Below are 14,300 nucleotides of genomic sequence, written 5' to 3'. Positions count from 1 at the left end.
TTTTTTTATAAAACAAATCTTAAAATTGTCCTAACTGTTAAATCGCTAAAGTTTTAGAACCCCCACTCCGTTAATTTCAGCTTCTATCCGTTAATTTCAGCTTCTAAAGCCTTCTCTTTATGTTTTCTATGAGCCATGAGGGGGGGAGAATTTCGCGGCAAAATGACGTCATCTGCATCATGTGTATACGTTGGCCAATCATATCGCCGATCATAAACACATGGTACACTACCGGCCAATCACAGGTGCATCTTGCTGACTTCTCAGGAAGTAGCTTGCCTCAACATAACAACAACATCTCGGGTGAAGGAGTCCGTTTCTCCGGAATGCCTGAACGCACAGGAACCAGGGACCCCTCTAAAGATAGATCTCGGCGAGCTGCAGGCGGACGCGGTGGCGAAAAACGGCCGAAAGACGCGGACGCAACCGCGGTTTGCTATACAGCTCTGACCACTAGTTGAGCAACTTACACAGTATAGCTTTAAATTTTCCTTTATTTTTCCAAAAGAAAAGAATATATTCAAGCACGCACTCCTATACAAGCTGGGCCGGTGTACCTGGAAGTGGGGAGTGTTATGGCGGGAGGCCGGAGGGGTAGAACGAAGGCTCTGCGTCCTCCCGGTGAGGGCTCCTCACTAGGTGAGACTGCAGCATACAACAACAGTGACAGCACACATCAGTAACCTATGTGTGTGTGGGGAGGAATACACTGCTATAACAACTAAATTGAGCAGGAAAAATAAGAAAAAAAAAGGTAAAATGGAATGCACAGTGCACACACGTGTGCGGGTAGGGCAGTTGCCATCACAGTGCCCATCAGTAAGTCAAATGACACACAACAGAAAACCAGCTATGGGCTTGTAGATCTTCTATGTTTGGTTCTCACCAGTTGTGGTGGACCGGTCTGGGCCAAGATGCCAGGGCCGTATATGTTTCAGTCCAGCCCTGGTGACCTTTATACCCTTGTACTTGGCTTTGTGCACCAAAAATAGCATGATAACATGCTATCTACAAGCTCTGTGGGCTAGAATAACTTGGGTATTAGTGGGTGTGCATATGTACATTTGTAATATGTGTGTGTACAGTACCACTACGATGTGCAAATTATCGGAAACAGTAGACAGGTTTTAGACCGGATGTGAGCACTTTGGGAATAATGATAATCACCTAGCCTATATGCCACCGATGGCTGACTGTGAGAATGTTTTCTTGCTTCAATGCAACTTTCCATTCATGAACAAACATTGACCATGGTTGTGGCAGCGTATTTGGTGTATGTGTGGTAGTACTATATCCACAGTTCTTCACATAACAAGAAAAAAAAAGGAAATTAAGATTAAGAGATTCCCAGACACACGTGGCCTACATCTTGGCAAGTTTGTTGTACGCCCAGGGTCCCATTGGCCAAGCTTTGCAGGACGTGCTGTGATTGGCTAGTGGGACGCTTGACGAAATTAACTCATAAATAGCACCGCTCACTTCACACTAGGTGTGATTTATTTTCCCGTCAAACTTGGGACCCATTTATTTCCTTTGTGAAAAGCCCTTTCACCAATCTGAAGGGATCCCTGTAGAAGGATGTTCTCGCCCTTTCCTGCCTCTTGCGTCAAGTCCTGAGGTTTTCAGCTCTCCGCAGTCTTCCCAGGCATCCCTTCGAATACAGGTCCACTCGCCAAATTTCCAACTCGCCAAATCAACTTGCTAGGACGAGCAGGGTTGTCAACATTGGACTGTCAGTCCAGGAGAATCCAGGAGATTTATTTTTTAGGGGGTGCACGGAACTCCCCAACAGGGGTCTGGTGGTCCTTCCCCCAAAACTTCTTAACAGATATATTTTCCTGTGTTCTGTTGAATTTTGTGCATGTTTGATACTTTTATCAGGCTTGCTTTACTAGCATGGGTACAATTTCAGCCTTAAAATGCCAAATGTAGGTGTACAGATTTGGTGACAGAAGCAAAGTAAGACATCCTTAATAATGACTTCTCATCTGGGGGTCCTCCCCCAGAAAATATTTAACATAGTAGATGTAATTGCCAATCATCCTGGCAAATCCAGGAGCATTGACAAGCCTGCCCAATGAGTGTGGACAATTTGGCGAGTTGGATTTTTGGCGAGAAGACCGGTTACCATCCCTTCAGGTCTGTTTGCAGGAGGTCGATGCCCACTCTTTCCTCCAATGAGGCTCTCTTCCACTGCAAGTCCCTTCTCTCATGGACAAGGCGCTCGATTTCTTGCTGCCTTGACTTGGGAGGGGGGATGTTGGTGTCATGTCCTTCTTTCCTGCCTCTTTTGTTCTGAACCTTTCTGATAGACATAGATCAGATCGCCAATGTTCTCAAATTTCATATCCACTGTTCCTTTGTTCCCATCCATCCAGGAGCTTGATCGATTGTTGCCGACTCTTTCTTGCTGCTGGACTTTGGCTATACTTCACAAGAGGTCTGTGGCCTTGAATGATCTGCCACAAAGCAGGTTGCAGGTGTCTTGCTCCAAGTTCTCTGATGTTACTCAGCCACTGGAGTAGCCTACCGATGCTTGGTTGACTTAGCCTGATAAATCAGTCCGCACATCACCACCCCCTGTTGGTGGGTGAAACGTACTGTAGTGTGTGTGAAGAGTCTGACGCTTGCAGTCAGGCTATGGTTGACTGTGGGCGAAATCCTTCCGCTGAGCTTCACTCCCCTGACTTGACATGATCAATGCGAGGTCCCGGCCTCACTTTTTGTTCAAGCACTTAATCCACCCTTGATGTATTCTTAGACCTCTGATGGATGTTACCTTGTACCAGACGCGGCTACATACTTGGCACTCTTGCCCTTCAGCTGATGTTACTCGTTGTCATTCTAGGGTCAGTTACCGGGTTGTAAGCCGATGAGTGATCATCCACAGCCACTCTCAAGGGGTGTTTCTCTCTAGACCTTTTGCAGCAATGAGGGGTGGCTTTTGTGCACTTTTATTTTATAACCCATTTTTCACCCAGTGCCAATTGCCTAAGCTGTAATCCTGGGCGCTACTCTCCCTCTGCCAACCTGGGTAAAGACCCGAAAGGAGCTCATGCTTCCTTCAATGCAAGCCGCTTCTTATCACCTGACAGGGGAGTTTCCCCGGTAGGACGTAGTGAGTGAAAGGAACACATTATTCCAACCAGTTCCTTTCCCCTCGATCTGACCAGGGGAGGGCATTTTTGTTCAAAACGGGCCACTCCTGCAAACTTTAAATGTCAATCTTAGCCAATCAATATGGAATATGAAAAAGATATCCGTCTTGATCACATATAGAGATCATGCTTAACGATTTGCCTGAAATGTTGATAACATTTTACATAAGACCATCTCCTGATGGCACTATGTTTCCTGTTTTTTCCTTGGCCTCTAGGGAGTGCGCATACAACGTTTTACGCTGATCGGTGGAGTTAAAGGTAAATCGCCCTGTTATAGCGATAACATGAGGCTGATCACAGTGTGCAATTTCACGGAAATCACACACTGTGTTCATGATTTGAGGCATTTTGCAAATGACTTCGTTTAATGACTGTATACTGTGTACCGATTTGCATGATCTTTGGACAACATCTGTAGTGTCTAAACATGTGTTTTGCACAAATAGGCCTCCTGGTGGCGCTATAACAGGCCCATGTGAAAACATTTTGGCAGAGATTAGCTGTTCAAAGACATGGATGGACTCACACACACACGGATGGACAGACAGGGTGCAAAACACAGCCTACGGTGGAGACAAATCAGCACAGTTTACAGCGGAAAGGGTTTCCCTCCAGTGAAACCCTCGTCACACTATAGACAGTGGAAAAGGCTTTTTTCCAGTGTGGACACGCTGATGTGTCTTCAGGTGAAACAACCGAGTGAAACGCTTGTCACACTGTTCACAATGGAAAGGTTTTTCTCCGGTGTGGACACGTTGGTGCACATTTAGTTCGCCTGACTGCTTGTAGCTTTTATCGCACTTTTGACAGTGGAAAGGCTTTTCGCCCGTGTGGACACGCTGGTGTGTCTTCAGGTGACTCAACTGACTGAAACTCTTGGCACACTGTTCACAGTGGAGAGGCTTTCCCCCGCTGTGGGCATACTGGTGCGTCCTGAGACCACTGGACTGATTAAAGCTCTTGTCACACTGTTCACAACTGAAATGTTTTTCCCCGGTATGGATATATTGGTGTGCCTTCAGAGTAAACGAGTGGCTGAAACCTTTGTCGCACTGTTGACAATGGAAAGGTTTCTCCCCGGTGTGGATGTACTGGTGCGTCTTCAGACCGCGGGACTGACTGAAACTCTTGTCACACTGCTTGCATTGGAAGGGTTTGGCTCCAGTGTGGGTGCGCTGGTGTGCCTTCAGGTTGCTCAAGACGCTGAAACTTTTGTCACACCGTTCACATTGGAAGGGTTTCTCTCCAGTGTGGCTGCGCTGGTGTTCCTTCAGGTGAGATTGCCGGCTGAAACTCTTGTCACACTGTTTGCAGATGAGAGTTTCCTTTCGTGGGGAAGTCGTCCGATGTGTCGTTGCTTCTGGTTGATTCAACGTCTTGACGAGCCCTTGATCACTGTAAGATCTTGGTTCTTCTAGGTCTCCTTGTTGCTGGCTCATTGTCAGGAGCAGTATAGTGGTTTATTGTCAGAACCGCTGCTGCTGCTATTAAGCATGGGTTTGCGAAGAGCCAAGAATTTCAATGATGATGTTTGTTGACCTTACAATGTATGAACGGTAATTGTTCCTGATGGTTCCTCTTGAGGCAGCGAAGCCTTGATGGTTCGTTCCTGTAGTAGGCGGTGAATTTTTGATTGTTCCTCTTGTAGCAGGCAAAAGGGTTGATTCTTTTTGTAGGCTGCAAAAGGTAAGACTAGTGAAATATCCTCATGTATCCGTCGCAATACTGCCATTAGTGCTCTGAGCGGTCTGGATTTAAACCAAGCTGGCTTGACACTTGCATTGTCACTATGATGTCACTACTGCTGTCAGTCATGAGTGCCAAAATATGGAGTCCCATGTCATAAAATGCATTTGAAAACCACACCGGCGTGAAGTGAGCGGTGCTCACTTCACATGGTATCAAACACGACACACATACCGGTGCATACAGTATCTCCGTGCATGGCCCGTTCTGTCTGTGACGTTAGTTATCTCCATACATGGAGTTCCGTGCTCATACGGACATATAAATGGTAAATGGCGCATTTATATAGCGCTTTTATCCAAGGCACTTTACAGAGATTGTGCATTACGTTCATTCACCCATTTGCAGACAGATTCGTACACCGATGGCGGCGGAAGCCATGCAAGGCACCAACCTGCTCATTGGGAGCAATTAGGGGTTCAGCGTCTTGCTCGAGGACACTTTTGACACTAACTCTGGGGAGCCGGAATCGAACTGGGAACCTTCCGGTTGCCAAGTGGCTGCTCTACCTCTGAGCCACTGCCGCCACCATAGGGACCTACACACAAAGCCAGATGTAGGAGCGGTTACTGTAGCAACGCTCAAAAACTATGCGGGGACTGTAAAGGATCTCCACAAATGCCATGACCTCAAACCTATATGACCACTTGACTAAGCAGCAATCAGCTGAATTTCCCCCCACAGGATAAAAATAAACAGTTCTTTATACAGTATACAGTAGTAGACTGTAGACAATCTGGTACAGTACACATTAGCTTAGACAAAAGATGGGTCAGTAGGTCCATAAAGCAGCAGATATACAGTACTGTATGTACATGAGGTTAGACATTAAGTTGTGAAAGAGTGTCAGCACAACAGAGTGTTGACGTACTGTTGTCAGGTTCACCTATCAGGGGCCCGCAACTTCATTCCTAAATTGTATTATAAACGGCCTGCCGGTACCGTCCAACAAGAATAACTTTAGTATGATTTGTCAGGATTCCTTGTTCCCTGTTTCTGAAGGGGTCAAAGAAAGGCTTTATTATTATTATTATTTTCTTTTTACCTTGCACGTCTTACATTTGGTAATGTGAAATAAGGCTAAGTTATTTGTGTTTTGTTCAGAGCACACACCTGATAAAAGACCATTGATTGTCGGCCCTGGCTTGGGTGTTTTAATATTTTCTAATTTGGAAAAGGTTTGGACAACCCTGCTGTACTATGCATTCCATCTGTAATGCAACCCCAGATCCTTATCCAAAGTAACTGACTGGAGGTTTGTTGAGACTTTAAAACATGGTTCTTTGTTTTCTCTCTGTTTCCCTCTATTTTAAACTGACTGTAGGTCAGTAGAGATACCAACGACCGGTCGACCGCCCAACAGTGGCCTACAGTACAGCCGCTAAAAGATCAGTCTTGTTTTCCAACATTACAAAAGTGTCACTCTGTTTACAGCAACACTTGTATCAAGACTTTTCTGTTTCAATTAATTTGGATGGAAAGTCGACTTATCAGTATGACAGAAGCTTCATAGCAGTCAAAACTAGCTTATAATTCATGGTTTCTCCAGTGTGATTGTGCCCCCCTAGTAGAGTGCATTCATTCCTGCACAGATAATCATCCATATACCTCTGCTTGAGTGAAACAATTCCTTCTGTTGTCCTTCTGTTGGACTGTTTATATAGAAGTCAGGGCATATCTGTTATCTCTGATAAATCACATTGATTTCTGACAGACTTTTCTTTAGACCATAGAGTCTAATGAGTATTGAGTATTCATTTGGTGTTGTCATGTAGCCTGCTTTGTCCACCACTACAGTTTTATAGTGTTTCACAATTAGGCCAACATAGAACTTTAAACTGGAATTTATAGGAGGAACATGACTGATTGTCCTCCAATAAGAAATGTATAGATATGTTTTCCCACATCAGTCAAAAACCTTTCCGTTTCAATATTGGCAATTTTCTTTTCCACCGCTAGATGGTGGTGAAGACTGAAGAGTATTAGGCTACCAATGAAGTCATTTCTCTCAAAGTTCTCACTGGGCACAGTGGCGTGCGCCTGTAATCCAAGCTACTGAGAGGCTGAGGCTGGCGGATTGTTTGACCTCAGGAGTTCTGAGTTGCAGTGGACTATGTTCATCGGGTGTCATGTAAAAATAAGTAGGCTACATTTTCTTCACCCTGTAGCCCAGGTATGGCATACCGGTACCTTGCCATATCCAAATGACAAACTCTGGTGCCAACTTGCTGTTGCTTGTTGTGTAGGCCTATGCCCTAGAAGGGGTAGTAGGCTTAAGGGACAAGGAACAGGTATAGGCTAGGCTGAATTAGAAATGTGTGTTTTGGCATGGCGTTATTTATTTCTTGCAACTGGTTGCAAGTTGCGACTATAGTTTCATTGGTGTGGAATGGACTTCTTGGACTGGAGTGGACATCTTTCATGAACAGAAGTAGCCTACATTTTGTGTAAGGCATAGTAAAAGTTGCCATACTGCCAGATTACATTTCTAGAGTAGCTAATTTTAACATTTTGTGGTCCTGGCTCACAGACTATTGACAAACTCCAACCCAGGGCTGGTGATTATGAGTCCTTCTAAATGATGGAAAATGACTAAAGTCTAAAGTTTCACTGTACACAAATTGAAACAAATAAGAACTAAAAAGAAGAATGGAAATTTGACAAACATTTAAGCATAACAGGGTGGACATGTAGGCCTAAAGGCCGTATCAGAGTGTACGGTGGAGAGCTATCCACCGGTGGAGAGCTTTCCACCGCAAGTCAGAAAATAAGTGCAGGACATCATAGTCACGGGGCCCACGGTGAAGTCCTCCCCCGCCTCCCTCTGGTTCAGACGCAAACTCCGTTCAGGTCGACCAATCAGTGAACGGGGTGTAGAGCCTGTCTGTCTGATAGTAAAAACAGAGAGATGTGTTGGGACTTGCGGTGTAAAGCTCTCCACCGTGAGGAATGATGTAACGTTGTAGTTTCATGACTCAAAAAGACTCGAAAAGACTGCACCGCGGTGTAAAGCCTTCCACCGCCCAGGCGACTATGATGTCGGCTTAATGCTCTACCACAACAGTAATGCAACCTAAAACATTGATAAAAATGACAATTAAACAGTGTTACTTATATACTTCTTATGGTTTCCTATATCAAAAATATACAGTATGCTAGCCTAATTTCTGAAGTCATTGTGCCTAGATGAATATTCAGGGGACATTATTTATTTCGATGGATTTGCATCAGCGTTAGAGGGGGGACATGCAGTCAACTGAGGGACACACATTAATTTCAAGATTTGAAACATAAAAAAATACATTATTCACAAGTAATGACATTTGGTGAGAACATTAGAATTGATACTATACAACCATAATGTAATCTTTTTATTTTGTTTGAATTGAATTACTTATATTTGTAACTGAAGCTGAGTAAACATGTTTTGGGACATGGCATTTCCGCTTGCTTATTTTCTCTATGGTGGAAAACCTTTAACAGTCTAAGATAAGCTTTTTGGAATTAGTATTTTTGCTAATTTTACAAGATATGCTGGGGACACACATACTATACTGTATGCAGTAGAAGTGAGTGTTGTAGTGACTACCATGTAGGCCTACACTGTGGGGTAGACCTACTGTATATGTTTTTTCACAGGCAAAATTGAATATTGTTATGGTCTGAAGCACTGTCAGAATGTCATGTGTACGGTATGCACGCGCCATGCATGTGTGTGAGTGCGGGCACGTTCATGTGTCTTTCATGTAGTGTGTGTGTAGGGTGGCCTGGAAGGGTGTATGACTCCCGGCCTGAATTTGTTCCAGTCCGGCCATGCTGGACCCTGTTGTCTTTCTCTTATTCCGCATACATGTGCAATAAGATGCTTTTATTTACGTTCAAATCATTAAATGGGCTGGCTCCCTCATACCTCTCTGCCCTCGTGGAACCTTATTCTCCAGCCAGGGCCTTAAGGTCCACTGACCAGTTATTACTGGAAGTCCCAAAACAAAAATTCAAAAAGAGCAGGGGATACCGGTCTTTTATGGCCACGGCCCCTCGACTATGGAACAATCTACCTTTTAACATTAGATCTGCCCAGTCAATTGGTGTTTTTAAATCCCTATTAAAAACCATTTGTTTTCCCAGGCTTTTAATTGCATTTAAATTCATCTCACCTAGTTGTTTTTAATTGCTCCTAATTGCATTTAAAGTCATCTTTTGTTTTGTTGTTTTTTGCTAATTGTCTTCTTGCATCTTTTTTAAACTGCTTTGATGATTTGTATTGCCTGTGTTTTTAAATGTTGCACAGCACTTTGGTTCAGCTTGCCTGTTTGTAAATGTGCTATAAATAAAGCTTGATTTGATTTGATTTGATACAAAAACACATCATCATTGACCTTCTAGAACAGTGGTTTCTTAATGTTTCAGTCCAAGACCCACTGTTTGGGAACCAGTGTTCTAAGATGTATTATAATCTTAAACAATAAGGCCCATTCCCACTGGTCCAGATAAACAGATACAAAATATCTGTCTCCATTAAAAGGGATGGTAAGATACAGATACAAAAGTTCTGACAGATATTGTTTTACCTGTATCTTAGCTCAACAGTCAGTGTGAGGGGTGGTCAGAAGATGTCTATATATGAACTCTACGTTGAAAGGCTTGAAGGCCATTGTTTGGATGGAGTCGACCACATGCTCTGGTAGGCTAGCTGTTCCACTGTGGAGAAAGGTTCTGTCCAGTGTGCGTGTATTGGAGCCCATGGGAGGCATGTTCTGGCGTGGCTGTGCATAGGCGGGTGGTTCGCCGTCTGACCTTTGGTGGAGGGAGCGTATCCTGGAGGCCCCTGGGCAGTGGGGGTGTGCATTTTGTACAGGACTGTAGAGGCAGCAACCTGTCTGCTGTGGCCAAGATTGAGCAATCAGAATCAAGCATTCAACCAAGTTGTGTAATAACGAGAATTAAATGCTCACTTTGTGATATACATGGATGCTGTATTTGTCATGATACTGCATATGGCATGTATGGACAAATAAACACATCATCATTTGTGTTTTTAGGTGTATTTAAGTCTTTAAAGTAAAACATCAAATAAACAGACAACAGTACTTTTGAATAGGTATTTATTGACAGGTTGAATCGAGGCATACCTCTCATCTTTTAACTAAATGCATGTTACCAGTACCAGTTTTACATAACAAATGCCTAGTGCTATACATTGTTATATCTTCTTCTTTCTTTCTAATTCCCATCTGGGTCGCCACAGCAGATCATCAGTTTCCATCTGTTTTCCATTCTGCTTTATGCATGCGTCTTCCTCCGTGAGTTCTGCCATCTCTCACAGCATCCATGAAGAGGGAGGGCGAGCTCCAAAATAATTTGCTCTCGTTTGTTTCAATGGGATTTCTGAGTTTTTCAAATCAGATTTTTAACGAAATATTAAAACATTAACTTACATTGATTCCTTGGTTGCCAATGGACAAAGAATGATACATTAGAAAATTAAACAGCATTGGGATAAATTGTTATGGACAGGTCGGATCCATGATCCAAGACAGAGGTAAGAGACAATATTACATTTTCCATATGATCAATTAATGTAGCTGCTTGCAACGTAGGTTCAGGAGTGGAGACCCACCTCTGCTCATCCTTGCCACTCCCCTGTCACAATCACCTTATCACATACACCTGCCTCACTATCTCCTGGCCAAACCGCGTCGCAATCACCACAGTATAAAAGCACCTGTGTTTGCCTCCCCTACCTGTTTGTATCTGCAAAAGTAGGTTTCAAACGCCCTCCCTCCCTCCCTCCCCAAACACCTAATCATTTTACAATCCTTGCTCTCCTAACCTCGTTTTTTCTCTCCATCCTCCAGGAGCCCAAGGCAGGGGAGTAACGGAGCCGAGGCCTCAAGCTCCCGAGCAGAGCATCCGTGCCGTCACTCCAGAGACTTCCCCCATACTCGGTCTCACCCTACCCCGGGCTCTGTCATCATCACACCACATACACCTCAACGTTCACTTTCACTTTGTTTAATAAACGTGTTCAACTTGAGCAGAGGTGTGGTCTCTTACTAGTGAAAACTTATATCTATACTATAATTTTGCGAATGTCTGTCTGAGTGAGTGAGTGTCTGTCACAACGTTTCTCCTCAGTGGCTGGAGCAATTGATCTGAAATTGCATCACCATTAGCATATGAACACACCTGACATAACTGTGAAGCCCGTTTGTCACTTTCACAAATCATATGCTGTATATTAGCATTTTTATGGTGTATCTACTATCTATTCTGCATCTAGCATGAGCTATATCTATTCTGCATCTAGCATGGGGCAACATGTTTAACCAGCTCTGTGTGTGTGTGTGTGTGTGGGGGGGGGGGGGGTGTTGGCTGGCCCTGTTACAGATGTTGTCATGTAGATCGGTACACAGTATCTCTGTAGCCTTTAAACGAAACGGGTATTTCTTACATTTTCTTACATGCTCCTACATATTATCATGCAAGCACCAGAAAGTTACTTTCCATCCCTCATATACTGTGTGCACAGTCCATAACCCACACACTGCACATCATTTCGGAGCTCATATCTTTGAACGGGTAAGGACTAGTATCAAAAAACAAAAGCCATTAATTCATCAATGATGTTTATGGAACACGTTTTAGTGAATTCCAAGTAGGCTACAGGAGGACAGGAGTTTATCGACACCATAACAGTTTGGAAGTGTGCTATATTAGCATTACACACAGCACAAGCCAATTAAACCTTAGCTTATCCTCGTTTCAAACCTACAAAAAGCAAATGGTGCATGATATTAAATAGCGCACACCCGGCACTTCGCCAAACAATGGCGTCCAATCCTCCCGTATCCGGGTCTCTACTTCGAATTCACTTTGACGTTGTGTTCTAAAACATTATTGATGACTTAATGGCTGTTGGTTTTTGAAGATATGGTATGTTTAATTGATCGTTCTGCCCCTCATTTTGCCAAAAATGATATGTGACTAGAATAGTAGATTTAATGTTGAATTTTTCAGATAGGAGGTTTTGTGTTTTGGCCATCGATATGTAATCATGTATTGTAACACATAAGCCAACAATCTACAAGCTCACATCGTGTCGCAACACGATGTGAGCTTATGGAGTTTTGGAACATCACTTTGTTAAAGAGATTTGGTGTAGACTGAAAAAGCAGTCAAATTACAGAGCAAATTTGTGTCCTGTTTAAGTCCAGTGGGTTTAAGATGTTTTATGGGGGCAGGATGGTTATAGGCTCATAGAGTAGCCAACTGAGGTAGCCTAGCCTATCAGTAGCTGCAGGCTAGCCATTCATAATTGTTTAGACATTAAGTCAACTTTCCAAAGAACAAACCTGCATTCCAGGTGTCTTGGCTGTCAATGTTTATATAGTCCAAAAAATACACTATTTTCCCCCCACGGCTAAACCCGATGTGATGTTTGTGGCCGCTCCTAGCTGGCTATCGTCGCGTGTACGTATGTATTTGAAAGTCCTATAATTTCTTCACTACAGTGAAGAATCAAAGGGTCCTTGATTACAACTGGTAGGTATAAATGTTCTACTTTATATGCTGGAGTCTACATACTGTGGTGTAGAACATAGTGGTTCTCAAAAAAAGAAGAGAAAAAATAAGAAAAAGAAAAAACGAATTATTTCAATAATATTTTTTGTCTTTTATTGATGCCGTAAGTAAATACATTGAAGCAAGTTATGAGCAGCTTAAATCAAACCAAATGTTCCATTCAGGTTCCTCTCATTATCACCACAAGACCCCACCTGATTTCACTGTTAAAGTCAACACAACACCTGAGAGTCGTCACTGTCCATCTGCTGTTAATGTCACTTATTCCTTCAGTAGCGTACTAGCGTTACAATGTTAGCAAAGCAGAAAATTGATATATGGATATGAGCAAGTTTGTGTATATAGTGTGCGCACATACACACACACACACACACACGCGCGCGCGCACGCACACACGCGCATGCGCGCGCACACACACACACACACACACACACACACACACACACACACACACACACACACAATTTGTTATTTGTCGTTTATGTCAAGCAATAGTGTGTTATAGTGTGTGTATTACTGTGCGTGCCTGCATGAATGCATGTCATCTCTATGTTCTTCTTCATCCTCTTTTTTTGCAGATGGAGTGATAACGCCAGCCGCAATTCAAGTCATTCCAGCGGCGTTGGTCTGTTAAATAAATACAAAGGTAAAGTTAACATTGCTTATTGCACAGCTTGGTTGAATGCTTGATTCTGATTGGTCAGTCACTGAATTCATCGGTTTGTTATTTTTGAATAATGGCCACTGAACTCAATAACAAACCGCTGTCTAAGAAAAGACTCAGAGTACCTGAGTTGCTTGATTTTTGGTGTAGGCTATACAGTATATCAACATTGGCAGCTATGTAAACAAACACACAATTAGGGCTGTCACGATTATGACATTTTACATGACAATGAATTGCCACTCAAATAATTGCGATTAGCGATTTAATTGTGTTTTTGTCGTTGACAATTACATTTCTGTTCGGCTTGTAGGCTTTGAAGTTGCACATGGCAGATATGACACATAACCTAAATTTACAACGAAATTAAGGACATATTTGAAAACTTTACACTTTAAAAAGAACATCGATAGCGGAAATAGCTGATCTAAGTGATTTAAGTGCTTCTGCAGCGCCACCAACGTTCAGACTCTTATCTGAGCTGCTCCTCATCAATAAGGATGATTAGCATTGTAGTCACCGCAGAGAGGATATCAAACTCAGGGCCACAGACTTACAAGGCAACTGCATTATCCAGTCAGCTAAAGAGCCAGGCACAACAGGTGTTGGATAACCGGTGGGGCATGCATTCCCAACTTGTGTCGTCACCGAGTAGGCATTGATGCCCAAAAGAAATCTTAAACAATCTCCCCCATGGAGGGTAAAGGAGAAGCCATCGTTTTAACTTGCGTGTGTGACTTACAATGACGGTTTCTGGAGCGATGGTTCATAACAATGCAGTTCTCCCGTCCTCCGACGTTGTTAGGTTCTCCCCCAGCCCAGTATGTGAAGCGAAATGGGCTCCCGTCACTCCACAGCCAGACATTGTTCTTTTAGAGGATAATATAACATCACAGTAATTCAGTACAAATATGTCACTATTGAGCAACTCACAGATGATCTATATATATATATATATATATATATATATATAGCAGTGTAATATGAGGTAACATCAAACATTGTATTGGAGATTAATGTACCATTTGTGCATCTGAGCCTCCAATCCACGTCTCAGGCGACCGCCATTTCTTGGTACTTATCAGGCGTTGGACAAATCTGTATTCAGCACTGCTGCGAATGGATGCCAGGTGTCCACCCCAACC

At 43.2% G+C, this 14,300-nt stretch overlaps 1 protein-coding gene across 1 annotated transcript in view; it reads right to left on the bottom strand.

The window, feature by feature from the left end:
* Positions 1-12,632: 12,632 nt before the first annotated feature.
* The window catches only part of LOC308283232 (ladderlectin-like), a 2,558-nt gene continuing 890 nt past the window's right edge, over positions 12,633-14,300 (bottom strand). The window contains exons 4-6 of the mRNA XM_080723616.1: positions 14,178-14,300; positions 13,898-14,024; positions 12,633-13,118 (exon numbers count right to left, since the gene is read on the bottom strand). The exon at positions 14,178-14,300 is cut by the window's right edge and continues 12 nt beyond it. Coding sequence (XP_080579742.1) covers positions 13,051-13,118; positions 13,898-14,024; positions 14,178-14,300 — 318 coding nt within the window. The 3' untranslated portion in view covers positions 12,633-13,050. The remainder of the gene's footprint in view (positions 13,119-13,897; positions 14,025-14,177) is intronic.

This window comes from Nannobrachium achirus (assembly GCF_963921795.1).
Source record: "Nannobrachium achirus genome assembly, chromosome: 4".
NCBI lineage: Eukaryota > Metazoa > Chordata > Actinopteri > Myctophiformes > Myctophidae > Nannobrachium > Nannobrachium achirus.
This window is presented reverse-complemented; position numbering and strand designations above follow the sequence as displayed.